This window comes from Hyperolius riggenbachi, chromosome 4, assembly GCF_040937935.1.
Source record: "Hyperolius riggenbachi isolate aHypRig1 chromosome 4, aHypRig1.pri, whole genome shotgun sequence".
NCBI lineage: Eukaryota > Metazoa > Chordata > Amphibia > Anura > Hyperoliidae > Hyperolius > Hyperolius riggenbachi.
Genome location: NC_090649.1, coordinates 12550462 through 12578051, shown reverse-complemented (window position 1 = coordinate 12578051; position 27590 = coordinate 12550462). Strand labels below are relative to the sequence as shown.

The window sequence follows — 27590 nt, the reverse complement described above, 5'->3', positions numbered from 1 at the left end:
CACAGCAAGTGAGGAACAAGAACACAGGCCTAGCTAATGCTTTCCCTACCTATCTGCAGCAAGTCTTTCCCTGCTGTCACTAACAGTCAGCTGCCAGCAGAGAATGAATCCAATATGGCCACCGCAACTGCTTTTTGATAGGGAGGAGGGGTGGGGGGTCCAGGAGGAGGTGCTAGCTGATTGCCAGCCATGTGTCTGCTGACTGTGAGGTAAGGGGGTCAAAGTTCAGATCAATGATGCTGTATAAGGGGCAGGTCGAACACGCCAAATGTTCACTATTGACCGCAAATGCGAACAGCGGAAGTTCGCAGAATACTGCTCGCCGGTGAACAGTTCGGGCCATCTCTAGGCACCATCTAGTGGTTAGGCCTAGACACAGCTGTGGGGGTGGTGATTAAGGTTCAGCATCTTCAAGGGTTGGTTAGGTTTAGGCACCACCAGGGGAGGGTTCTGTGTGAGAGTAGGGTTAGGTTAAGCTGTATTGTTGAATTCGTAATGATTTTTAACATTAATAACTTTTTGTTTTTATCTTCCATCTGTTTTAAAATGGAATTTATCATTAATCTTTTTTTTTTTTACTATGTTTATTGTTATTGAGATTTCCTTATCCACCGGCGCCAATTTTTTATCCAGCCGAGCCTTTTCTTCCTGGAGCCCTTTTTTCATGCACCCGACTAAGGTGGCTGGCTAGTCATTTATACTGTACGACCCCCTCGTAATGAGGAAGACAGAGAAAAATTGTAGCTTCAAAAGGAAGCTCAATGGGTTAACTACATGGATGTATTCCAACCAAGGGGCATATATATCCAACCAAGGGGTATATATATCCAACCAAGGGGCATATATATCCAACCAAGGGGTATATATATCCAACCAAGGGGCATATATATCCAACAAGGCGCATATATATCCAACTAAGGGGCATATATATCCAACCAAGGGGTATATATATCCAACCAAGGGGCATATATATCCAACAAGGCGCATATATATCCAACCAAGGGGCATATATATCCAACCAAGGGGCATATATATCCAACCAAGGGGCATATATATCCAACCAAGGGGTATATATATCCAACCAAGGGGCATATATATCCAACAAGGCGCATATATATCCAACCAAGGGGCATATATATCCACCCAAGGGGCATATATATCCAACCAAGGGGCATATATATCCACCCAAGAGGTATATATATCCAACCAAGGGGCATCTATATCCAACCAAGGGGCATCTATATCCAACCAAGGGGCATATATATCCAACCAAGGGGTATATATATCCAACCAAGGGGCATATATATCCAACCAAGGGGTATATATATCCAACCAAGGGGCATATATATCCAACAAGGCGCATATATATCCAACCAAGGGGCATATATATCCAACCAAGGGGCATATATATCCAACCAAGGGGCATATATATCCAACAAGGCGCATATATATCCAACCAAGGGGCATCTATATCCAACCAAGGGGCATGAATAAAAATACACAATGGACGTGCTTTTTCTAACTATTTTTAATAATCTGATCATGTGTCTAAGTAGACGGCATATTGTTGCAAATCTTTGTACATTTTTGGTTCATTATTTTGTTACCTTCATCCTTCACATGCTGGTGTTCATGGCAGCTAGATATAAATTGGTGTGCCCTAGGATTATAGTTAGTAACAATAGATTACTATCAGGTAGCCAAGTTAGAGTGCCCCTTTAAGTGGACTTCTAAGTTTTAACCATTCCTGCCGCCTGGACGTGATTGATGGTTTAGCATCAGCCCTCACTAGGGGTTTAGCAATAGTCATAGGAGCCATAGCATCTGATATGGGGCCCTGGAGCAGAGGGGGCTCAGGTGGTACTTAATGTATTCAACATTAACTTTCTTGGGTTCCTCCACCCTCTCAGTGTCCAGTATGGAGTATGTGCAGTGTTGATTGTATGAGAATGTAAATTGCCAATTAACTCATGTCTATAGGGTAGGGGCAGGTGGCATAGCTAAACAGTGCCTACATTAGAGGGCCCCATGAAAGTTTTGCTATGAGGCCCCATAACCTCTAGCTAGGCCACTGCCTGCTCCCAGTCGTAGGATTCATGCGGGATGCCTGTAATAGAGGAGCAAGAAATTCCTCAACTTGAGGATACACACTGGTAAGTAAATGCCAATATCTTTTCAGGACAGCAAAGACCCTCTGTGAAAACCAGTTGTACTGGCAAACAAATGGAAGACGTTTTGTAGTGGGTTGTCTGGCTATTCCTGCATTGGGCAACAAAGTCCTGGGGGTAACCACGGTCAAAGAACGTTTCACACATTTCTTTCCTCCTGCTGTCAGCAAGCTCCTTCTAATCCCCATTGGTCTGTAAATAGACCAATGGGGAGCCTAGGAGCCAAAATTCAAAGATGCTTTTGGCTCTAGCTATACTACGTATAGCTAGAGCTGCGCGGGGAGCGGCGGTGTGTGGCGGCGGCTGCGCGGGTCATCAGAGATTTTCAATCAATGTCGCAAGATAGAGGATATTGGCGTGGGATCTTTTCCGTGGATATTGGATTGCGAATATTTCCCTAAAGGTACAGGTAAGTATTTCTGGTTAATTAAGATTACTAAAGGATGCTTTTCGTTGTTGTTTTTTTTATTTCATTTAACCATTTATGGAAATAGTAAGAGGTACTTTGTACCCCTATTCTCATTTCTCCTGGGAGTGGGGTGGGCATCTGGGGGTCCCCTTCTTAAAGGGTCTCCCAGATGCCATCATGAACCCCCCCAGGGAGTCGTAGTCCCCACCTCCTCCTGGGGCAAGGGAGGCAAGGGAAGAGCCCCTTGTCCATGGATTGGACAAGGGCTCCAGGGGAGAAGGGAAGGTTTGGCCGCCCCTCCCCCCGATCTCCCCCATACCATGGACCATGTGGGCTGGTATAGATCAGGGAGCAAAGCCCCAGTGGGCCGGGGCTCCGCATTCTGGCTATCCCAGCCTGCATGGGGGACAAGGGGTTACAGAGGCTTGGGAGGGGGGACCCCACGCCTTTTTTTAAAACAAATTCCCACATTTTGCACATAAAAAATAGTAAAAGAATATTTTTTCCCACTATATTTTTAACATATCCTGTAAATTTGGTGTTGCTAGGATATAAAGGGGCTTTGCTATTAACTGCTAAAGTCGGCAGGAATTGTCCTTAGCTGCATTTAAATGTATACTTTTTTCCTTTGAAATTTTAAAATGGATTTTCTCAAAAAACTGTAAGCTCTTTTTGAAAACATTTTTCCCCTTGCTCCCACTTTTCTTCTTAACATAACCTGCAAATTTGTTGATTCTGGCATTTAAGGAGGCTTTGATATTAACCGTTAAAGTCGGCAGGTTGTGGCGGTTTAATCACGGCCATGATCCCGACCCGGATTTGGACCACGATCACGAGTGCATTCGGAACTGAATTTGTGATCGAGAGGCAATCACGAATTTGGATCACGATGTCGGATAGTGAAAAAATGCTCATGAATCACGGCTAGGCCAAGATCACGAGGCCGTGATCAGCAACCCTGGTATCTACTATGAATGAAATAATATATCAGAGTGTGCTTGAGGAACATGTAAGATTGTATGTAAGAAACGTACACTGAAACAGAACTGGACCCTGCAACAGGACAGTGATCCAAAACATACTATTAAAGAGAACCAGAGACGTAGAAGAAATAGATTTATACATACCTGGGGCTTCCTCCAGCTCCATAAGCCTGGATCGCTCCCACGCCACCGTCCTCTGCTGCCTCTGTCCACCAGTACCAGGTCCTATAATTTCCGCCAGTTGAGCCAGTCGACGCAAGCGCAGTGCGCTCCCTCCATACTGCGCAGGTGCATGTGTACAAAGCCAGAGGGAGCCTCTGCGCATGCGTACAACTGGTCGCGTCCGGCGGAAGTGACGGGACCCGGTACCGGCGATAGAGGCAGCGGAGGATGGCGGCGTGGGAGCGATCCAGGCTTATGGAGCTGGAGGAAGCCCCAGGTATGTATAACATCTTTTTCAATTTTTTACCTATGCTACGTCTTTGGTTCCCTTTAAATCCACCAAAGACTGTCTGAAAATAAATGGGAATTTCCATAGTGGACAAATCAAAAACTGGTGTAGATCTAGTATCAGTCTAAAACAAATAAAATTATGACAAATTGAATCCATCTTTGTTAAGGTTAAATACTGATAACTCTAGAATAAACTTTACATTTTATTCAGTACTGAATACATGCCATAAAATTATATTAGCTTTATCATTTCTCAGAAACAGGGCACCATATTTCATTTTTTTATTTTATTTATGTATTTTTTGTTGGTTGTTTGTTTTCTTTTTAACACCTACCTAATTTAAAATTGTATTTAAAATTAGTATATATATATATATATATATATGTATATATATATATATATATATATATATATATATATTACATTGCAGTTTTCTGTAGCTTCTTCTTGGTAGTTAGGCAGGACCGGGTGTTCAGTTCTGGTCTCAGGAGAATGATGTAACATTTGGGAATGAAGATACAGCCCAGGAGTCCAGCACTGGAGGCCAAGATGGAGAAGACCTCCACAGCCACCATGTACTTCCCTTTGGTGCTGAGGTAGGCTGGGATGAAGGAGATCCAAACACTGCAGAAGACCAGCATGCTGAAGGTGATGTACTGAGCTTCATTGAAGGTGTCTGGGAGTTTTCTAACTGAGAATGCTACAATAAAGCTCAACACAGCCAAACATCCCATGTAGCCAATCACAGTATAGAACAAAGTGACAGATCCCTCATTACATTGCAATATAATCTTCCCCAGCTCTGCCTGAGTGTCCTGTTCTGGGAACGGTGGAGAGAGGACCAACCAGAAGACACAGATCACAACCTGTCCAGATGAGCAGACGATTAGTAATGAAATAGAGAAATATCTCTTCAGCCATCTCTTGAATGTCCATCCTGGCTTGGTGCCTCTAAAGGCCACGATAACAGTGACTGTTTTAGCAAGAACTGAAGAGACAGAAATAGTAAAAATAATCCCAAAAGCCGCATGTCGCAGCAAACAGGACATCTCTGTAGGCTGTCCAATGAACAGAAGAACGCAAAGGAAAGACAAGATCAGGGAGAGCAGAAGGATGAAGCTGAGACTCTGGTTGTTGGCTTTTACCACTGCTGTGTTTTTATGTTTAATAAATACACCAACCACAATAGAATTGAAAAAGCAGAACAAAAAAGTTACAGTAAGGAGAAAAACCCCCAAAACATCTTCAAAGGAGAGGAACTCGATGGGCCTGGGGACACACTTGTCTTTTCCAACACTGGACCAGCTATCATCCGGACATTTCCAACAGTTCTCCATATCTGCAAAAGAAATAGCAATTAATGTTCCTTCCATCTTGGTCAATGATCCTATCCCTGAGTCAACCTGTCTTTTATAATCTGCTTATGGTCATTTAAGGTAAGACCTTCATGATTGATGATCATATGAACACATAATAATCTAAAATATAAAGTCCATTATGAGAGATTATGGCCTCAATTCACTAAGCTTAACTCCTGTCTTTAATAACTCTTCTGAGCTGTTTTACAGTTATCACAATTATATCACCATGGTGATAACTTTAAAACAGCTCAGAAGAGTTATTAAAGACAGGAGTTAAGCTTAGTGAATTGAGGCCAATGTTTACTTTCATCTAGAAAAGAAAGGTATGTTCCAAGCAAAGCAATTATTTTTATTTTATATCAATGTAATGCCGAGTAGTGTTGGGCGAACAGTGTTCGCCACTGTTCGGGTTCTGCAGAACATCACCCTGTTCGGGTGATGTTCGGGTTCGGCCGAACACCTGATGGTGTTCGGCCAAACTGTTCGGCCATATGGCCGAACTAAGAGCGCATGGCCGAACGTTACCCGAACGTTCGGCTAGCGCTGTGATTGGCCGAACGGGTCACGTGTAGTGTTGGGCGAACATCTGGATGTTCGGGTTCGGGCCGAACATGGCCGAACTCCGAACATAATGGAAGTCAATGGGGACCCGAACTTTCGTGCTTTGTAAAGCCTCCTTATATGCTACATACCCCAAATTTACAGGGTATGTGCACCTTGGGAGTGGGTACAAGAGGAAAAAAAATTTAGCAAAAAGAGCTTATAGTTTTTGAGAAAATCGATTTTAAAGATTCAAAGGGAAAACTGTCTTTTAAATGCGGGAAATGTCTGTTTTCTTTGCACAGGTAACATGCTTTTTGTCGGCATGCAGTCATAAATGTAATACATATAAGAGGTTCCAGGAAAAGGGACCGGTAACGCTAACCCAGCAGCAGCACACGTGATGGAAGAGGAGGAGGGTGGCGCAGGAGGAGAAGGCCACGCTTTGAGACACAACAACCCAGGCCTTGCATGAGGACAAGAAGCGTGCGGATAGCAATTTGCATTTTGTCGCCATGCAGTCATAAATGTAATACAGATGAGAGGTTCAATAAACAGGGACCGGAAACGCTAACCCATCACAGATGTTCATTGTTCATGTTACTTGGTTGGGGTCCGGGAGTGTTGCGTAGTCGTTTCCAATCCAGGATTGATTCATTTTAATTTGAGTCAGACGGTCTGCATTTTCTGTGGAGAGGCGGATACGCCGCCGATCTGTGACGATGCCTCCGGCAGCACTGAAACAGCGTTCCGACATAACGCTGGCTGCCGGGCAAGCCAGCACCTCTATTGCGTACATTGCCAGTTTGTGCCAGGTGTCTAGCTTCGATACCCAATAGTTGAAGGGTGCAGATGGATTGTTCAACACAGCTACGCCATCTGACATGTAGTCCTTGACCATCTTCTCCAGGCGATCAGTGTTGGAGGTGGATCTGCACGCTTGCTGTTCTGTGTGCTGCTGCATGGGTGTCAGAAAATTTTCCCACTCCAAGGACACTGCCGATACCATTCCCTTTTGGGCACTAGCTGCGGCTTGTGTTGTTTGCTGCCCTCCTGGTCGTCCTGGGTTTGCGGAAGTCAGTCTGTCGGCGTACAACTGGCTAGAGGAGAGGGAGGATGTCAATCTCCTCTCTAAAGTCTCCACAAGGGCCTGCTGGTATTCTTCCATTTTGACCTGTCTGGCTCTTTCTTCAAGCAGTTTTGGAACATTGTGTTTGTACCGTGGATCCAGAAGGGTATAAACCCAGTAATTGGTGTTGTCCAGAATGCGCACAATGCGTGGGTCGCGTTCAATGCAGTCCTAGGCCGAAGAGGTCATAGCCTAGGGTCACAAAACCTGTTTATTTGGGCAATTTCAATGGTGGCGAGTCTGACGTACATAAATCGCAGCAATGGCCGTTAGCAACGTCTGAATCTCACGAAATGTCTCATGCAGGTAGAAGACATATTGTTAGACTTGGGCTCCAAAGATGGGTCCCCTACATCTCTGCAAACCAGAGTTACAGGGCTCCAAATTTGGTAAAATCACCCATAGGCTTTCATTGGGCCTCCTATTTACAGTTCCAAAATCTCACATCTTTTCAAAGGGCAATTACTCAGCAGTGGCAAATTTTCTAGCATTGTAGGGACCTTTAGGGGGAACATGACTGGTGAGTTTCGGGCCCCTAGGCCGAAGAGGTCATAGCCTAGGGTCACAAAAACCTGTTTATTTGGGCTATTTCAATGGTAGTGATGGTGACGTACATAAATCGCAGCAATGGCCGTTAGCAAAGTCTGAATCTCACGAAATGTCTCATGCAGGTAGAAGACATATTGTTAGACTTGGATTCCAAAGATGGGGTCCCTACATCTCTGCAAACTAGAGTTACAGGGGTCCAAAATTGGTAAAATCAGCCATAGGATTTCATTGCCTCCCTATTTCACTTTCCAAAATCTCACATCTTTTCAAAGGGCAATGGCTCAGCAGTACCAAATTTTCTAGCATTGTAGGGACCCTTAGGGGGATCATGACTGGTGAGTTTTGCCACTGCTGAGCCATTGCCCTTTGAAATGGTGTGAGATTTTGGAACGGTAAATAGGAGGCCCAATGAAAGCCTATGGGGGATTTTACCAATTTTGGACCCCTGTAACTCTGGTTTGCAGAGATGTAGGGACCCCATCTTTGGAATCCAAGTCTAACAATATGTCTTCTACCTGCATGAGACATTTCGTGAGATTCAGACGTTGCTAACGGCCATGGCTGAGATTTATGTACGCCACCATCACTACCATTGAAATAGCCCAAATAAACAGGTTTTTGTGACCCTAGGCTATGACCTCTTCGGCCTAGGGGCCCGAAACTCACCAGTCATGTTCCCCCTAAGGGTCCCTACAATGCTAGAAAATTTGGTACTGCTGAGCCATTGCCCTTTGAAAAGATGTAAGATTTTGGAAAGTGAAATAGGGAGGCAATGAAATCCTATGGGGGATTTTACCAATTTTGGACCCCTGTAACTCTGGTTTGCAGAGATGTAGGGACCCCATCTTTGGAATCCAAGTCTAACAATATGTCTTCTACCTGCATGAGACATTTCGTGAGATTCAGACTTTGCTAACGGCCATTGCTGAGATTTATGTACGCCACCATCACTACCATTGAAATAGCCCAAATAAACCGGCTTTTGTGACCCTAGGCTATGACCTCTTTGGCCTAGGGGCCTGAAACTCACCAGTCATGTTCCCCCTAAGGGTCCCTACAATGATAGAAAATTTGCCACTGCTGAGTAATTGCCCTTTGAAAAGATGTGAGATTTTGGAACTGTAAATAGGAGGCCCAATGAAAGCCTATGGGTGATTTTACCAAATTTGGAGCCCTGTAACTCTGGTTTGCAGAGATGTAGGGAACCCATCTTTGGAGCCCAAGTCTAACAATATGTCTTCTACCTGCATGAGACATTTCGTGAGATTCAGACGTTGCTAACAGCCATTGCTGCGATTTATGTACGTAAGACTCGTGACCATTGAAATTGCCCAAATAAACAGGTTTTGTGACCCTAGGCTATGACCTCTTCGGCCTAGGACTGCATTAAACGCGACCCACGCATTGTGCGCATTCTGGACAACACCAATTACTGGGTTTATACCCTTCTGGATCCACGGTACAAACACAATGTTCCAAAACTGCTTGAAGAAAGAGCCAGACAGGTCAAAATGGAAGAATACCAGCAGGCCCTTGTGGAGACTTTAGAGAGGAGATTGACATCCTCCCCCTCCTCTAGCCAGTTGTACGCCGACAGACTGACTTCCGCAAACCCAGGACGACCAGGAGGGCAGCAAACAACACAAGCCGCAGCTAGTGCCCAAAAGGGAATGGTATCGGCAGTGTCCTTGGAGTGGGAAAATTTTCTGACACCCATGCAGCAGCACACAGAACAGCAAGCGTGCAGATCCACCTCCAACACCGATCGCCTGGAGAAGATGGTCAAGGACTACATGTCAGATGGCGTAGCTGTGTTGAACAATCCATCTGCACCCTTCAACTATTGGGTATCGAAGCTAGACACCTGGCACAAACTGGCAATGTACGCAATAGAGGTGCTGGCTTGCCCGGCAGCCAGCGTTATGTCGGAACGCTGTTTCAGTGCTGCCGGAGGCATCGTCACAGATCGGCGGCGTATCCGCCTCTCCACAGAAAATGCAGACCGTCTGACTCAAATTAAAATGAATCAATCCTGGATTGGAAACGACTACGCAACACTCCCGGACCCCAACCAAGTAACATGAACAATGAACATCTGTGATGGGTTAGCGTTTCCGGTCCCTGTTTATTGAACCTCTCATCTGTATTACATTTATGACTGCATGGCGACAAAATGCAAATTGCTATATCCGCACGCTTCTTGTCCTCATGCAAGGCCTGGGTTGTTGTGTCTCAAAGCGTGGCCTTCTCCTCCTGCGCCACCCTCCTCCTGTTCCATCACGTGTGCTGCTGCTGGGTTAGCGTTACCGGTCCCTTTTCCTGGAACCTCTTATATGTATTACATTTATGACTGCATGCCGACAAAAAGCATGTTACCTGTGCAAAGAAAACAGACATTTCCCGCATTTAAAAGACAGTTTTCCCTTTGAAACTTTAAAATCGATTTTCTCAAAAACTATAAGCTCTTTTTGCTAATTTTTTTTTCCTCTTGTACCCACTCCCAAGGTGCACATACCCTGTAAATTTGGGGTATGTAGCATGTAAGCAGGCTTTACAAAGCACAAAAGTTCGGGTCCCCATTGACTTCCATTATGTTCGGAGTTCGGGTCGAACACCCGAACATCGCGGCCATGTTCGGCCTGTTCGGCCCGAACCCGAACATCTAGATGTTCGCCCAACACTAATGCCGAGCACTAAATTATGTTTTAGTTTTGTTTTGTTTTTATTTTTTATCAGAAAGAACAATAGTGTTTAGACAGATAAGAAAGCTTATTCTGCTTTTTTCTTTTTATTATATATACTGTGTATATATCATATCAGTATATTTTTTTGTAAAAGTTTGTTTGCCTGAAAGTTTCCTGATTAGCAAAAGGTTTGGTGGGTTTGGTGCACTGACAATGAAGGGGGTTGTTAGGATGGGTTAGGATAGAGGGAAGAGGGCGGGACTTATGTATAACTCTGGTTCTGGCACTGTCAGTCTCTGACTTAATTGTCATGTTCATTTTGTGAACATATTTGGAAGAGAAACAACTTAATATGGCCATTTATATATAGTTACATAGTTACATAGTTATTTTGGTTGAAAAAAGACATACGTCCATCGAGTTCAACCAGTACAAACTACAACTCCAGCCTGCTCCCTCACATATCCCTGTTGATCCAGAGGAAGGCGAAAAAAACCCTTACAAGGCATGGTCCAATTAGCCCCTAAAGGGAAAAGTTCCTTCCCGACTCCAGATAGCAATCAGATAAAATCCCTGGATCAACATCATTAGACATTACCTAGTAATTGTAACCATAGATGTCATTCAATGCAAGGAGAGCATCTAAGCCCCCTTTAAATGCAGGTATAGAGTTTGCCATAACTACTTCCTGTGGCAATGCATTCCACATCTTAATCACTCTTACTGTAAAGAACCCTTTCCTAAATAAATGGCTAAAACGTTTTTCCTCCATGCGCAGATCATGTCCTCTAGTCCTTTGAGAAGGCCTAGGGACAAAAAGCTCATCCGCCAAGGTATTATATTGCCCTCTGATGTATTTATACATGTTAATTAAATCTCCTCTAAGGCGTCTTTTCTCTAGACTAAATAAACCCAGTTTATCTAACCTTTCTTGGTAAGCGAGACCTTCCATCCCACGTATCAATTTTGTTGCTCGTCTCTGCACCTGCTCTAAAACTGCAATATCTTTTTTGTAATGTGGTGCCCAGAACTGAATTCCATATTCCAGATGTGGCCTTACTAGAGAGTTAAACAGGGGCAATATTATGCTCGCATCTCGAGTTTTTATTTCCCCTTTAATGCATCCCAAAATTTTGTTAGCTTTAGCTGCAGCGGCTTGGCATTGAGTACGATTATTTAACTTGTTGTCGATGAGTACTCCTAAGTCCTTCTCCAAGTTTGATGTCCCCAACTGTATCCCATTTATTTTGTATGGTGCTAGACCATTGGTACGACCAAAATGCATGACTTTACATTTTTCAACATTGAATTTCATCTGCCATTTATGTATCCGTATAGCCATCCTATCCAGATCCTGTTGCAATATGACACTATCTTCCTGAGAGTTGATGATTCTGCACAATTTTGTATCATCTGCAAAAATAGCAACATTGCTCACTACTGCATCTACTAGGTCATTAATAAATACATTGAAGAGCACTGGACCCAGTACAGACCCCTGTGGGACCCCACTGCTAACAGTCTCCCATTTTGAGTACGATCCATTGACCACAACTCTTTGTTTTCTGTCCATTAGCCAGTTCCCTATCCATGCACACAGACTTTTCCCCAGTCCTTGCATCCTCAACTTTTGCACCAGACTTTTGTGGGGAACAGTGTCAAAGGCCTTTGCAAAGTCCAAGTATATCACATCTACAGCATTCCCAATATCCATATTAGCATTCACTACCTCATAAAAGCTGAGCATGTCAGTCAAACAGGACCTGTCTTTAGTAAACCCATGTTGATGCTGAGAAATAAGATTATTTTCTACTATGAAGTCATGTATAGTATCTCTTAGTAACCCCTCAAATAGTTTTCATACAACTGATGTTAAAGAGACACTGAAGCGAAAAAAAATTATGATATTATGATTTGTATGTGTAGTACAGCTAAGAAATAAAACATTAAGATCAGATACATCAGTCTAATTGTTTCCAGTACAGGAAGAGTTGAGAAACTCCAGTTGTTATCTCTATGCAAACAAGCCATTAAGCTCTCAGGCTAAGTTAGTCCTGGAGAGGGCTGTTATCTGACTTTTATTATCTCAACTGTAAGTGAACTGTTTACTTTTTCTCTGCTAGAGGAGAGGTCATTACTTCACAGACTGCTCTGAAAGACTCATTTTGAATGCTGAGTGTTGTGTAATCTGCACATATTATAGAATGATGCAATGTTAGAAAAAATACTATATACCTGAAAATAAAAGTATGAGAATATTTTCTTTGCTGCTAATCTTCTAGTAATTATTCATAGTACACAACCAATTCACTATATCATATTTTTTTTTCGCTTCAGTGTCTCTTTAAGCTTACAGGTCTATAATTTCCTGGATCTGAGTTTTTGCCCTTCTTAAATAATGGGAAAACGTGGGCTGTACGCCAATCCACTGGGACTCTGCCAGTTGCAAGAGAGTCACAAAAGATAAGATAAAGGGGTTTATCTATAACTGAACTTAATTCCCTTAGGACCCGAGGATGCATGCCATCCGGGCCAGGTGCCTTGTCTATTTTTAATTTATTTAGTCTTGCCTTCACTTCTTCCTGCGTTAAGTATTTAATATTACAGTTAGAAGATTGAGACTCTTCTGCCTCTGTAATTTGCAACAGTGCTGTTTCCTTTGTGAAGACAGAAGCAAAGAAAACATTTAATAACTCTGCCTTACCTTGGTCATCCACCATTGAGTTCCCATCCTCATCCTTTAGGAGTCCTATACAGTCAACCTTTCTTTTTTTAGAGTTGATGTACTTGTAAAACTTTTTGGGGTTAGATTTGATATCCCTAGTGATTTGATTTTCAGCTTCGATCTTTGCCAGCCTAATTTCTTTTTTACAATTTTTATTGCACTCCTTATAATTGCTTAGTGCAGCCTCGGTCCCCTCCTGTTTTAGGACCTTATAGGCATTCTTTTTCCTCTTCATTTTATCTCTAACCTTTCTATTCATCCATAGAGGCCTTTTTTTATTCCTAGACATTTTGTTTCCATATGGGATATACATACTACAATATTGATTGAGAATACGTTTAAAAGCTTGCCATTTCCCTTCAGTGTCTTCCCCTTGTAGTACATTATCCCAGTTCACCAAACTTAGTGCCTGCCTAATTTGATTGAACTTTGCTTTTCTAAAATTCATAGTTTTAGTGGTCCCGCTGCCCCGTGGCCTATCAGTCACCAGATCAAACGTTATCATGTTGTGATCACTATTTCCCAAATGTTTACACATTTGGGAACATTTGGATACACGATTTTATGTGAATGGTGAAGTTAACAAACAAAACCACCGCTATTGGTCTGACACTAACCCACATTGGATAGATCCCTCCAAGACTGTTGGAATTAAAAAAATGATGGTATGGTATGGTATATGGGCTGTATCCATAGATTAGGTGTATCCATATAAACGGCCTACCCTGTAGTATATGTATATATATTTATTAAGTGCCAACATATTATGCAACGCTGATATATATATATATATATATATATATATATATATATATATATATATCCTTATTTGAAAATTAACATGATGTAATTAAAAAAATATATCTATCTTTGTTGTACTGTATTATACTACTACTTTAATAATTATAAAAATAAGAATATTATTAATAGTACCGATGGTAGGTTTCCTTCTGCAGAATAAATACACCCTTGGCTGGAATGTATGCTTTTGTTCCCTTTTGCACAATCAACAATCAAGGAAGCATCTTAAACTTTAGCACCAGAGCAATTTTATCCACCCATTAATTTCTCATTAACTTGCACAGACAGATATTTACATCCCTTGGAGGTGAAGTGGTTAATTGGGAGATAGTTACTTCCACTTAGAATTTTTTCTGCTGTGCAACACTTTTTTTGGGCAATCCAATAATTGTAGGAAAACGAAATCCCTCCTTTCCATATAAGACAGGTTACTCCTGTTATGTTTTCTGTTATGATTCTGCAATCATTAGTATCTGATCTAGAGAATCCTATACTAATTGCAGCCCTTAGATCAATGGTGATCAATGTAGGGCAGTGCTTACATTTTGTACATGCAAAATATTCATTTATTTCTAACACATGTCATTGGTGCCCACTATTATATCATCTAGGGATGATGGGAACAGCTAAATTCTACATGTGTCTGAATTTGGTGCTCCACAGGCAAATACCAAATTTTGTGTTTTGATGGTATTTTCTATTGATGTCAATGGTTTTAACTTCAATGATTAATAACAATACCCTTGTACATGCTATTGTCACTAAGTTTTCCACATATGTTCGGGAGATAGATAGGAACAGGCAAAAAAAATAATTGAGATAACATTTTTGAAAAAAAATCACTTTAAAGTTTCATAGGAAAAATGGTTTAAAAATTGGATAAAATGACATGTTGCTGTGGTACACTGTACTGCATTCCAAGTTCAGAGTTATGTTTACAAATTGCATACATTTCACGAAAACAGAAAGCATTGGGTGCCCCCTCCCACAAGCCTCTTTTAAGATACCTGTTCTAATGTGGTCTGTCTTACTGCAGCCTTTCTTAGTTGCACAATGGCTGTATTATCTCTGTTTTATAATCTAATCTTCTTTCCTTTGTCGTCTTTGTCGGGCTCAGGCAGTCAGGCAGGAATGTGCTGCTTTGCTTGTGATAGGAAAAAGCTATACACACCCTCTCCATGCCCCCTCCAGGCTTTGTGTGAGTCACAGACTGAGGTCCTCTCAGCCTATCACATGCTAGTTAGCAGCCATGTCTTTTGTTTGAAAACACTGCCTAAAACTGGCAATTACAAGCCAGGATTGCAGAAGGGAGTGGCAGAAACAGCACAGAGGGGCCCAGGAGAACATAATGAATAGAATGGTATGCTTTTTGCTGTAAAAAATTTAGAGTACAGATTCTCTTTAACCCTTGTCATACATAGAGACTGAAATAGTCAGAATGCAGAGCGCAGACTGTGTGGGGAACCTCAGCTTGATCTATACCATCCTGCATGGTCCATCATGGGAGCTCTGGAAGAGAGAGGCAGCAAAGCCTCCCCGACTCCCCTAGAGCCCTTGTCCAATCCATGGCCAAGGGCTCTGAAGGAGACAGGGAGGCTCTGTTTCCAATTTTGCAATGGAGACATTACAAATTGGGAAAGGAAAACATAGAGGATAGATCAAGAAATAATCGATACTTGCTGTGAAATTTGTTCACGAAAAACACAGATAGCACAAGTTGCCCTTATCTATAAACATGCCCACTAATGATGATATAGGCTAAAAGTTCCCACAATGCAACGAGGTTCACAGACAGGAAACTGGCCATGGCAATGACATCACTCTGTGGGAGGGGTTTCACCACAATATCAGCCACACAGATGTCCCTGATGATCTATTTAAGAAAAGGTACAGATTTCTCCCAAGAAAGGAGGTATCAGATACTGATTGGTATGGAGTTCAGTGCTGGGTGGAAGTCCCTCTTTAATCCTTAAATGTAGAACTGAAAGCTTTGAGTTTTTCTCACCCAAAGTGAAACGTTCACCCTTGTAACTGATATAGCACTGATAGTATCACCTCATGTCACAGAACAATACCATGACTTCTGCTGGTCTGCATCCTGCCGCAGATAGTTATTTACCGATATAACCATCCCTCAATTCAGTGATTTTAAAGAAAAGTCCTATTTTTGATAAAACCTCTCCTGAGTCACCCACCAGTGTTGTTAGTGACCTCTCCTTCTATGCAGGGGGCGCAGGTATAGCAGCACCTGTGTATCACCTCCATGGGGACTTTGTGATACCCCTGCCGGCAGCTCTCACTACATACCAAGGTCGGAGTCTGTAGGAAGTAAGATACAAAGGAAACATATTTGTCACCATTTCCAAATATCTAATTCTGTACCCCTATTTTGCAAACATTTACCATGGCATTATGCAGGAGAACAGAGGCGCCAAAAGGATAAAAGGAAGCTAAATGACCTTAATAACCAAATTCTTGGTAAATAGAGGAGGTAGTGGTGGACTTACCTCCTCCAAGTAGACACACAACGACTGTAGTAAAGACAGTCAATATATTTTATTTATGAACTCCAAATATGCAACGCGTTTCGCATGTTTGATCCAGCTTCATCAGGCAATAACAACGGAGCAATAGCATATGTGGTCAGTAGAAGAGCCAGGCACCTCTGTGAGGTGCTATTGCTATTGCTATATGCTATTGCTCCGTTGTTATTGCCTGATGAAGCGGGATCAAACATGCGAAACGCGTTGCATATTTGGAGTTCATAAATAAAATATATTGACTGTCTTTACTACAGTCGTTGTGTGTCTACTTGGAGGAGGTATGTCCACCACTACCTCCTCTATTTACCAAGAATGTGGTTTTTAAGCTCATTTAGCTTCCTTTTATCCTTTTGGCGCATCTGTTCTCCTGCATAATATTGAGGCCACCCTGGGTGGAGGGTCGAACCCCCTTTTTTATCATCTACAGAGAGCGACTTCTTATTCCTAAGTGGGGTCAGGAAAATCTCCCCACCTGCCTTTACAGTGGTTGCCTAATGGTTTGTGAGTATTAATATTTACTCTATCTAGTAACCATTTACCAGTACATATTACACTATTGGGGCTCTTGGTGTTCCTTGTTTTTATTTACCATGGCATGATTACATGACCTGTACAAAGCCACTTAGCTGTACATAGATTTACTAAGCTCTTTATCTGGAACCCCTGGGCACCTGCCGATTCATGGCGTCATCTAAAGTACAGGGCAAGAGTGAACGGTACACAGGCGTGGTGCAACGATCAGTAACTCTACTCAATGTTCACATAAAGCATCAGAACTAGGAAAAAACATGAACTCTGTGATTCTGACTGCAGCGTGATCGCTCTCGCTCGTTCATATGCGCTTCCCATCATTGGTGCACATTGGCATAAACGCTCATGTACACCCCAACGCACCCATTCAAGAGTGAATGATTGTTGCCATAGCAAACAGCAACAGTCATTCATGAAAAGAAACGTTAAACAAAACAAATAAAGGTGTATTAAAGTGTCAGTGTGTTTTTTCCCCTCCATAGTGAAGTGTTTGCCCCTACCTAACCAATTAACCCCTTGTGTCACCTATACTTGGCCTGAAGATTTGTGGACACCGGTTATCAGTGGTGCTCAGCAGAGCTCGAATATTCGAGTAGCTCGAATATTCGAGCTCTTTTTCAGCTATCCGAGCTCGGTATTCGAGCTCCGAATAGCTGTAGCTATTCGAATGGGCTATCCGAGTACACTCGAATAGCCCATTCACTATTCGAGCTATTCGAGCAAACGGCGCTATTCGAGCTCGGTACCGAGCTCGAATAGCGTCATAGCCCAGATTGATGTCCTTAGAGCCAATCAGAGGGCTCCCAGGCCCTCTGACGGCAGCCAATCACAGAGGGGGACCCTGGCCAGCCCCTACCCTATAAATAGCGGCCGCCATGTTCCGTTTCTCCATGCTTGCCTGAGACTTGTACAGAGAGAGAGTTGCTCCTTTGTGCTTTGGCTTAGCAAGTGCTCTATTGTGATCATTTACCTAGCGTTTTTGCTCACCTACACCTGCCATATACACCTATATTGTTGTTAGTTAGATAGACATTGTATTTTAGTTAGTAGCTTGTGTGTTACATTAGAGACAGGCAGCTGCTGCAAGCTTACAGGTTTAGGCCTCAGGGGGGCCTTGCCTCTGTGGGCAGCTGTCCTCTGTTTATTTCTCTCATCTATACCAGTATTTCTGCTGTCCTTTACTAATAGTATTGTAGTTATACTGTACTAGGAGTAGGACACTCACTGACTGTCACTGTTTATAGGCTACTAGCTAGCTCCTGCGTGTGTGCACTCACTCACTGTCTGTGTGTACACACACTCTATTTCCTTCTGATTACTGATAGATTATTGTTAGTTAGTTGTACTTACTGTTACTACTTACTCTTACTGTACTAGGAGTCTAGGACACTCAGTCAGACAGTCACTGTGTTCATAGGCTACTAGCTCCTGCGTGCGGTCACTCACTGTCTGAGTGTACACACACCACCCACACTCCATTTCCTTCTGATCGCTGATTGATTATTGTAATTAGTTAGTTGTACTTACTGTTACTACTTACTCTTACTGTACTAGGAGTCTAGGACACTCAGTCACTGTGTTCATAGGCTACTAGCTCCTGCGTGCGGTCACTCACTGTCTGAGTGTACACACACCACCCACACTCCATTTCCTTCTGATCGCTGATTGATTATTGTAATTAGTTAGTTGTACTTACTGTTACTACTTACTCTTACTGTACTAGGAGTCTAGGACACTCAGTCACTGTGTTCATAGGCTACTAGCTCCTGCGTGCGGTCACTCACTGTCTGAGTGTACACACACCACCCACACTCCATTTCCTTCTGATCGCTGATTGATTATTGTAATTAGTTAGTTGTACTTACTGTTACTACTTACTCTTACTGTACTAGGAGTCTAGGACACTCAGTCACTGTGTTCATAGGCTACTAGCTCCTGCGTGCGGTCACTCACTGTCTGAGTGTACACACACCACCCACACTCCATTTCCTTCTGATCGCTGATTGATTATTGTAATTAGTTAGTTCTACTTACTGTTACTACTTACTCTTACTGTACTAGGAGTCTAGGACACTCAGTCACTGTGTTCATAGGCTACTAGCTCCTGCGTGCGGTCACTCACTGTCTGAGTGTACACACACCACCCACACTCCATTTCCTTCTGATCGCTGATTGATTATTGTAATTAGTTAGTTCTACTTACTGTTACTACTTACTCTTACTGTACTAGGAGTCTAGGACACTCAGTCACTGTGTTCATAGGCTACTAGCTCCTGCGTGCGGTCACTCACTGTCTGAGTGTACACACACCACCCACACTCCATTTCCTTCTGATCGCTGATTGATTATTGTAATTAGTTAGTTCTACTTACTGTTACTACTTACTCTTACTGTACTAGGAGTCTAGGACACTCAGTCACTGTGTTCATAGGCTACTAGCTCCTGCGTGCGGTCACTCACTGTCTGAGTGTACACACACCACCCACACTCCATTTCCTTCTGATCGCTGATTGATTATTGTAATTAGTTAGTTCTACTTACTGTTACTACTTACTCTTACTGTACTAGGAGTCTAGGACACTCAGTCACTGTGTTCATAGGCTACTAGCTCCTGCGTGCGGTCACTCACTGTCTGAGTGTACACACACCACCCACACTCCATTTCCTTCTGATCGCTGATTGATTATTGTAATTAGTTAGTTCTACTTACTGTTACTACTTACTCTTACTGTACTAGGAGTCTAGGACACTCAGTCACTGTGTTCATAGGCTACTAGCTCCTGCGTGCGGTCACTCACTGTCTGAGTGTACACACACCACCCACACTCCATTTCCTTCTGATCGCTGATTGATTATTGTAATTAGTTAGTTCTACTTACTGTTACTACTTACTCTTACTGTACTAGGAGTCTAGGACACTCAGTCACTGTGTTCATAGGCTACTAGCTCCTGCGTGCGGTCACTCACTGTCTGAGTGTACACACACCACCCACACTCCATTTCCTTCTGATCGCTGATTGATTATTGTAATTAGTTAGTTCTACTTACTGTTACTACTTACTCTTACTGTACTAGGAGTCTAGGACACTCAGTCACTGTGTTCATAGGCTACTAGCTCCTGCGTGCGGTCACTCACTGTCTGAGTGTACACACACCACCCACACTCCATTTCCTTCTGATCGCTGATTGATTATTGTAATTAGTTAGTTCTACTTACTGTTACTACTTACTCTTACTGTACTAGGAGTCTAGGACACTCAGTCACTGTGTTCATAGGCTACTAGCTCCTGCGTGCGGTCACTCACTGTCTGAGTGTACACACACCACCCACACTCCATTTCCTTCTGATCGCTGATTGATTATTGTAATTAGTTAGTTCTACTTACTGTTACTACTTACTCTTACTGTACTAGGAGTCTAGGACACTCAGTCACTGTGTTCATAGGCTACTAGCTCCTGCGTGCGGTCACTCACTGTCTGAGTGTACACACACCACCCACACTCCATTTCCTTCTGATCGCTGATTGATTATTGTAATTAGTTAGTTCTACTTACTGTTACTACTTACTCTTACTGTACTAGGAGTCTAGGACACTCAGTCACTGTGTTCATAGGCTACTAGCTCCTGCGTGCGTGCACTCACTGTCTGAGTGTACACACACTAAATTTACTTGTGATTACTACTGATTATTGTAACTGCTAGTTGTACTTCCTGACTGTTACTACTTACTTACTGTACTAGGGGACACTCACTCAGTCACCTCACCAACCAACCCACTCCATTAAAGTACCCCACTTTTCACCCGCCCTTTTACAAAACTTTTGTCTATACGCCCAAAACATTTAAGATGTCTGGAAGTGGCAGCCAGCGCGGTTTGGGCAAGGGGAAGGGCAGCAAGGGAATCAGGAGGAGAGGGAGCAGCATTGTGGCAAGCCGCGGCCGCGGGCGCGCCACCATGCACAGTTCCGCAGCAGCAGCAGCAGCGTCAGTGGCTAACATTCCTCCCATAGCCACTGGCCGTGGACGCCTTGGGCGCCGCCCAGCAGGAGCATCTGCAACTCACGCTGCAGAGACACAGCAGCAGCAGCGTGTAGCACCTGCTCCCATTTTCCTCCAGCCGGGTCGGAAACGTCCCATTGAGGAAAAGGATGCAGACACTGTGGTGCAACTCATGACGGAGGATGAGCAGCCCGCCATCAGCTCTGCATCCGAGGCCTCCACCCTCACCACCACCACCACCCCTGTTCGCAGCAGCCGCCCAGCAGGGTCTGGGGAGGAGGCCAGTTCACCGTCACTCGCCGACCTGTCATTCAGCAGTCTTTTGACCCCAGGCATCATGAGTAAATTGTCTGCTGTTGTTGGCGATCTTGAGGAGGAGATGCTGATGGGCACTTTGGGGGATGAGGGATTGGACAGCAAGACTGTGGCGACAGTCAAGCAGCCCATCCATGCATCAGGAGAGGAGTTTGGGGGGTCCTCATCCCAGCAGGACATGTTTCAGGAGGGGGAGGATGATGATGACCCGGTGACAGACAGAGACTGGGTGCCACCACCTCCAGGGGATGTCGTCCTCAGCAGCTCTGAGGAGGAGGAGGAGGATGCTCTTGTGGGCCTTGCAAGGAGGCGCATCATTGCAAGCATTGGCAGCAGCAGTAGGCAGGTCCCACAGCCTGCTGGTGTCTCAGGCTCAGCAGCAGCAGCATCTGCCAGTACTACCACCAGCCGCACCCAAGCCCCCCCCCCAACCACCACAGGGAGACAGGCAGCAGCGCTTCCATGCCGTAGGGGGATGTTTAAGTCACCAATCTGGCGATATTTCACCATGCCCACTGTGTACAGCAAGTACGCCACTTGCAACCACTGTCAGCGGAAGTTGAGCAGAGGTGCAGACCCCTTAAAGTTCTGCACCAGCTCGCTCATCAACCACCTTGCGGCTAAACATTTCCACCAGCATGAGGAGTTCCAGAGGCTGAAGGCATCTGGTGCTGGCAGTGGCACCACACCCATCACTGCACAGCCTTCAGCAGCAGCAGCAGCAGCAACAGCAGCCACCCGCCCTCCTGCTCCTCCAGCAGCACCAGCAGGAGTGCGGAAACGCACTGCTCCTCCCCCCTCTGCAACTCCTGCCGCCGACACTGAGGCCTGTTCTGGCAGCCAGTCCTCAGTGGCCTCCTCCGCTGTGTCTGCTGATTCCCGTGTCAGCAAAAGGCCACGCCAGAGCCTTTTGAGCGAGTCCTTCCAGGGGGTGGTTAGGGCTCTGCCTCCCAGCAGCCGTCGCGTGCGGCAGCTGAACGGCTTGCTGGCACGGGCCATGTGCTCCCAACTCCTGCCGTACACGCTCGTGCAGGAGGGGAGCGACATTCGTGCGCTGCTTGCTTGCGCAGCCCCAGACTGGCAGCTCCCCAGCAGACACTTCTTTGCCCGCAAGGCCATTCCTGCACTGCACCGCTTTGTGATGGCCAATGTGGAGCGAGGGCTGGAGCACGCGGTTGGTGAAAGGGTCCACGTCACCATGGACTCCTGGAGCAGCCGCTTCGGGACAGGCCGCTACCTGTCCTTCACTGTCCACTGGGTCAGCTTGGTGGAAGGGGGTGAGGATGGGAGAGCAGCAGCGGGCACAGCAGCAGCAGCAACACAGTGGGTGGTGCCACCCCGCAGGCTCAGGGGAACTGCAGCAGGTTCCTCCGATCCTCTGCCATCCTCCGGCACACCTGGCCAAACCCCCCGCCTCAGCAGCAGCGTGAAGGCCCGCCACTGCCAAGCGCTGCTGCACTTGGTCAGCCTTGGGAAGACCAAGCTGACGGCAACCCATGTGTTGGCCAAACTCCAGGAGCAGGAGAGGATTTGGCTGACCCCCAGAGGCCTCAGAGTCGGAGAGGTGGTGGCCGACAATGGGGCCAATCTGGTTGCCGCAATAGACAGGGGAAACCTGACCCACATCCCCTGTCTTGCCCACGTGCTGAACCTGGTGGTGCAGAAGTTCCTGCGCACCTACCAGGGGATGGGCGAACTGCTGGAAACGGCAAGGAATGTTGTGCGTCACTTCCGGCGCTCGGCTGCAGCCTGTGCGAGCCTGGAAGACGTGCAAAAGGAGCTGGATCTGCCACGCCATCGGCTGATCCTTGACGTTCCGACTCGCTGGAACTCCACCCTGGCGATGTTGGAGCGTCTGGTTGAACAGAGGCGCGCTGTCAAACAGTACCTTGCCCTGGCCACTGTTTCCGCAGCTCAGAGAAGGGACAAGACCAGCAACATCCCGTCCATCGTCCCCGATGATGACTGGAGGCACATGCAGCAGGTGTGCTTTGTGCTGGCTCCCTTCCTGCAGGCCACAAACATGGTGAGCAGGGACCATGCTATGGTCTGCGAGTGGGTGCCCCTGGTTTCTCTGCTGAACAGGGCCCTCGATGCTTTGCTGGAACAGGGAGCGGCAGCCTTGGACCAGCAGGAGCGGCAACCAGCTGCGCAGTCCACCTCTGAGGGGGAGGAGGAGGAGGACTTGGTGGAGGTCCCTGACCTGGCTGCTGATGAGGGGGATCAGCACAGCGCAGCTGAGTTGGTGCGGGGGTGGAGAGAGGATGAGGCGGCAGAGGAGGAGGATGAGGACAGCACTGACGTCGATGTGCCAGCAGACGTGGCCCGCCTCTTCCCAATGGCAGCGCACATGCTGACGTGCCTGCGCAGGGACCCCAGGGTGATCCAGATGAAGCAGAGGGAGGAGATCTGGATCAGCATGATGTTGGACCCACGCCTCAAGGGGAAGTTGAGCCAGTTCCTGCCGCCTGCAGGAGGAGACCCAGCGCAACAAATAAGGAGCTTGCAGCAGGCCCTTGTTGAGCGCTTGGAGGAAGCCTTCCCCCAGCCTTCCACCCCCACTGTCCAGCAGCCAGCACAGAGGCAGCAGCAGGTGCCTGCATCCAGCAGCAGCAAGCGCCCCACAGACCTGCTGTCTCTCAGCCACGAGCTCTACAGGACTGTAGAGGCTCCGGCAGCAGTGACTAGAGAGGAGATGCATGCAGCAGCATCCTCCTCCGGTCACAGCCAGCGCCTGACCCGCATGGTGGCTGACTACATGGGGTCGTACAGCGGGCTTGACAGCGATGCCCCTGTTGATCCCATGGAGTATTGGGTCAAGCGCATGGAGATCTGGAGCGAGCTGGCGCAGTACGCCCTGGAAGTGCTGTCCTGCCCCCCTTCCAGCGTGCTGTCCGAGCGCTGCTTCAGTGCAGCTGGTGGCGTGGTCACCGAGAAACGCTCACGTCTGTCTCACAAGTCTGTGGACAGACTGACGTTTCTCAAGATGAACCAGGCGTGGGTGGAAGGCGAGTTCCTGGCCCCTGTTGTCGGCGAGAGGGGGACATGAACTGGCTGCCGGAACCATCGTTAATGTGCCTTACCACCCTTTACCACCTCCTGGCTCCTGCTCACTAAGCCAGCCTGGTTCACTTTGACTATTACGTCGCCTGCAGCCACACATTTTACACCTACAGTGGGCTGCTGTGTACTGCCCTTCTGCTGTCTGTCTGTGTTTCCCACTGCCAGGGTACACAGCATTACCTTCTTCTGCTGCCACTCTGCCACCAGCTATTACGTCAAACAATAGCTATATTGGTTGTAAAACCAAAAACCAAAAAACCATTAAAAAAAAAAAAAGGTTTAATTTTTCTGAGGTGCCCGGGTTGAAAACTGTGTTGTCCCAGTTGTGTATTGGACACAATGTGGGCTGCACGACCGCTGTCTGGGACCTCCTGTTGTGTTTATTTACAGCCCTGGTATCACCGCTAGGTACCAGGGCTATTATGTCACGCTGCCTACCTGCTGCCACACTCACACTGCTCCTCCACACTAGTGTTGGGCGAACACCTGGATGTTCGGGTTCGGGCCGAACAGGCCGAACATGGGCCAGATGTTCGGCATGTTCGGCCCGAACGCCGAACTCAATGGGAGTCAATGGGACCCCCGAACATGCCCATTTTGGGGGCCCCATGGGGTCGCAGGCATAAGGGGGGAGCATGCCCCGGTCGCGGGGGGGGTCGGAAATTCCCCCCACCCCCTCCGCTAGCGCTCCCCCCTCTGCCCGCTTCCCCATACAAAAAGTTTGAAACAAGTTCAATAGTACCTGGGCTGGTGGCACTGGCTGGCAGTGGAGTGAGGAGGAGGAGGAGTCCGAGTAGCAGAGTGACGTTGAGGCCGGGCAGCGAGCGGTTCAGCGCTAGTACCCTTGTGGTACTTCCGCCCTTTCTCTGACCTCACGTCCTCTGCGTGATGACGCATACGAGGGTACGCGTGATGCGTACCCTCGTATGCAGAGGACGTGAGGTCAGAGAAAGGGCGGAAGTACCACAAGGGTACTAGCGCTGAACCGCCCGCTGCCCGGCCTCAACGTCACTCTGCTACTCGGACTCCTCCTCCTCCTCACTCCACTGCCAGCCAGTGCCACCAGCCCAGGTACTATTGAACTTGTTTCAAACTTTTTGTATGGGGAAGCGGGCAGAGGGGGGAGCGCTAGCGGAGGGGGTGGGGGGAATTTCCGACCCCCCCGCGATCGGGGCATGCTCCCCCCTTATGCCTGCAACCCCATGGGGGGCAGTATTCGGCCGAACAGGGCCCTGTTCGGCCGAACAGGGGCCCTGTTCGGCCATGCATTCAGTAGTTCGGCGAACCCCGAACAGTTTGGCCGAACACCACCAGGTGTTCGGCCGAACTCGAACATCACCCGAACAGGGTGATGTTCTGCAGAACCCGAACAGTGGCGAACACTGTTCGCCCAACACTACTCCACACCTCCTCCTGCTGCTGCTGCTGCTGTCTGTCTGTGTTTCCCACTGCCAGGGTACACAGATGATTTACCTTCTGCTGCCACTCTGCCACCAGCTATTACGTCAAACAATAGCTGCTCGCCTACTCCTCCATTCCTCCTCCTGCTGCTGCTGTCTGTCTGTGTTTCCCACTGCCAGGGTACACAGCATTACCTTCTTCTGCTGCCACTCTGCCACCAGCTATTACGTCAAACAATAGCTATATTGGTTGTAAAACCAAAAACCAAAAAACCATTAAAAAAAAAAAAAGGTTTAATTTTTCTGAGGTGCCCGGGTTGAAAACTGTGTTGTCCCAGTTGTGTATTGGACACAATGTGGGCTGCACGACCGCTGTCTGGGACCTCCTGTTGTGTTTATTTACAGCCCTGGTATCACCGCTAGGTACCAGGGCTATTATGTCACGCTGCCTACCTGCTGCCACACTCACACTGCTCCTCCACACCTCCTCCTGCTGCTGCTGCTGCTGTCTGTCTGTGTTTCCCACTGCCAGGGTACACAGATGATTTACCTTCTGCTGCCACTCTGCCACCAGCTATTACGTCAAACAATAGCTGCTCGCCTACTCCTCCATTCCTCCTCCTGCTGCTGCTGTCTGTCTGTGTTTCCCACTGCCAGGGTACACAGCATTACCTTCTTCTGCTGCCACTCTGCCACCAGCTATTACGTCAAACAATAGCTATATTGGTTGTAAAACCAAAAACCAAAAAACCATTAAAAAAAAAAAAAGGTTTAATTTTTCTGAGGTGCCCGGGTTGAAAACTGTGTTGTCCCAGTTGTGTATTGGACACAATGTGGGCTGCACGACCGCTGTCTGGGACCTCCTGTTGTGTTTATTTACAGCCCTGGTATCACCGCTAGGTACCAGGGCTATTATGTCACGCTGCCTACCTGCTGCCACACTCACACTGCTCCTCCACACCTCCTCCTGCTGCTGCTGCTGCTGTCTGTCTGTGTTTCCCACTGCCAGGGTACACAGATGATTTACCTTCTGCTGCCACTCTGCCACCAGCTATTACGTCAAACAATAGCTGCTCGCCTACTCCTCCATTCCTCCTCCTGCTGCTGCTGTCTGTCTGTGTTTCCCACTGCCAGGGTACACAGCATTACCTTCTTCTGCTGCCACTCTGCCACCAGCTATTACGTCAAACAATAGCTATATTGGTTGTAAAACCAAAAACCAAAAAACCATTAAAAAAAAAAAAAGGTTTAATTTTTCTGAGGTGCCCGGGTTGAAAACTGTGTTGTCCCAGTTGTGTATTGGACACAATGTGGGCTGCACGACCGCTGTCTGGGACCTCCTGTTGTGTTTATTTACAGCCCTGGTATCACCGCTAGGTACCAGGGCTATTATGTCACGCTGCCTACCTGCTGCCACACTCACACTGCTCCTCCACACCTCCTCCTGCTGCTGCTGCTGCTGCTGTCTGTCTGTGTTTCCCACTGCCAGGGTACACAGATGATTTACCTTCTGCTGCCACTCTGCCACCAGCTATTACGTCAAACAATAGCTGCTCGCCTACTCCTCCATTCCTCCTCCTGCTGCTGCTGTCTGTCTGTGTTTCCCACTGCCAGGGTACACAGCATTACCTTCTTCTGCTGCCACTCTGCCACCAGCTATTACGTCAAACAATAGCTATATTGGTTGTAAAACCAAAAACCAAAAAACCATTAAAAAAAAAAAAAGGTTTAATTTTTCTGAGGTGCCCGGGTTGAAAACTGTGTTGTCCCAGTTGTGTATTGGACACAATGTGGGCTGCACGACCGCTGTCTGGGACCTCCTGTTGTGTTTATTTACAGCCCTGGTATCACCGCTAGGTACCAGGGCTATTATGTCACGCTGCCTACCTGCTGCCACACTCACACTGCTCCTCCACACCTCCTCCTGCTGCTGCT

At 46.4% G+C, this 27590-nt stretch overlaps 1 protein-coding gene across 1 annotated transcript in view; it reads right to left on the bottom strand.

Annotated features, from left to right (window-relative positions):
* Positions 1-4433: 4433 nt before the first annotated feature.
* LOC137571092 (vomeronasal type-2 receptor 26-like) overlaps positions 4434-27590 on the bottom strand; it is a 39254-nt gene continuing 16097 nt past the window's right edge. The window contains exons 3-4 of the mRNA XM_068279773.1: positions 15992-16122; positions 4434-5343 (exon numbers count right to left, since the gene is read on the bottom strand). Of these exons, the coding sequence (XP_068135874.1) occupies positions 4434-5343; positions 15992-16122 (1041 nt within the window). The remainder of the gene's footprint in view (positions 5344-15991; positions 16123-27590) is intronic.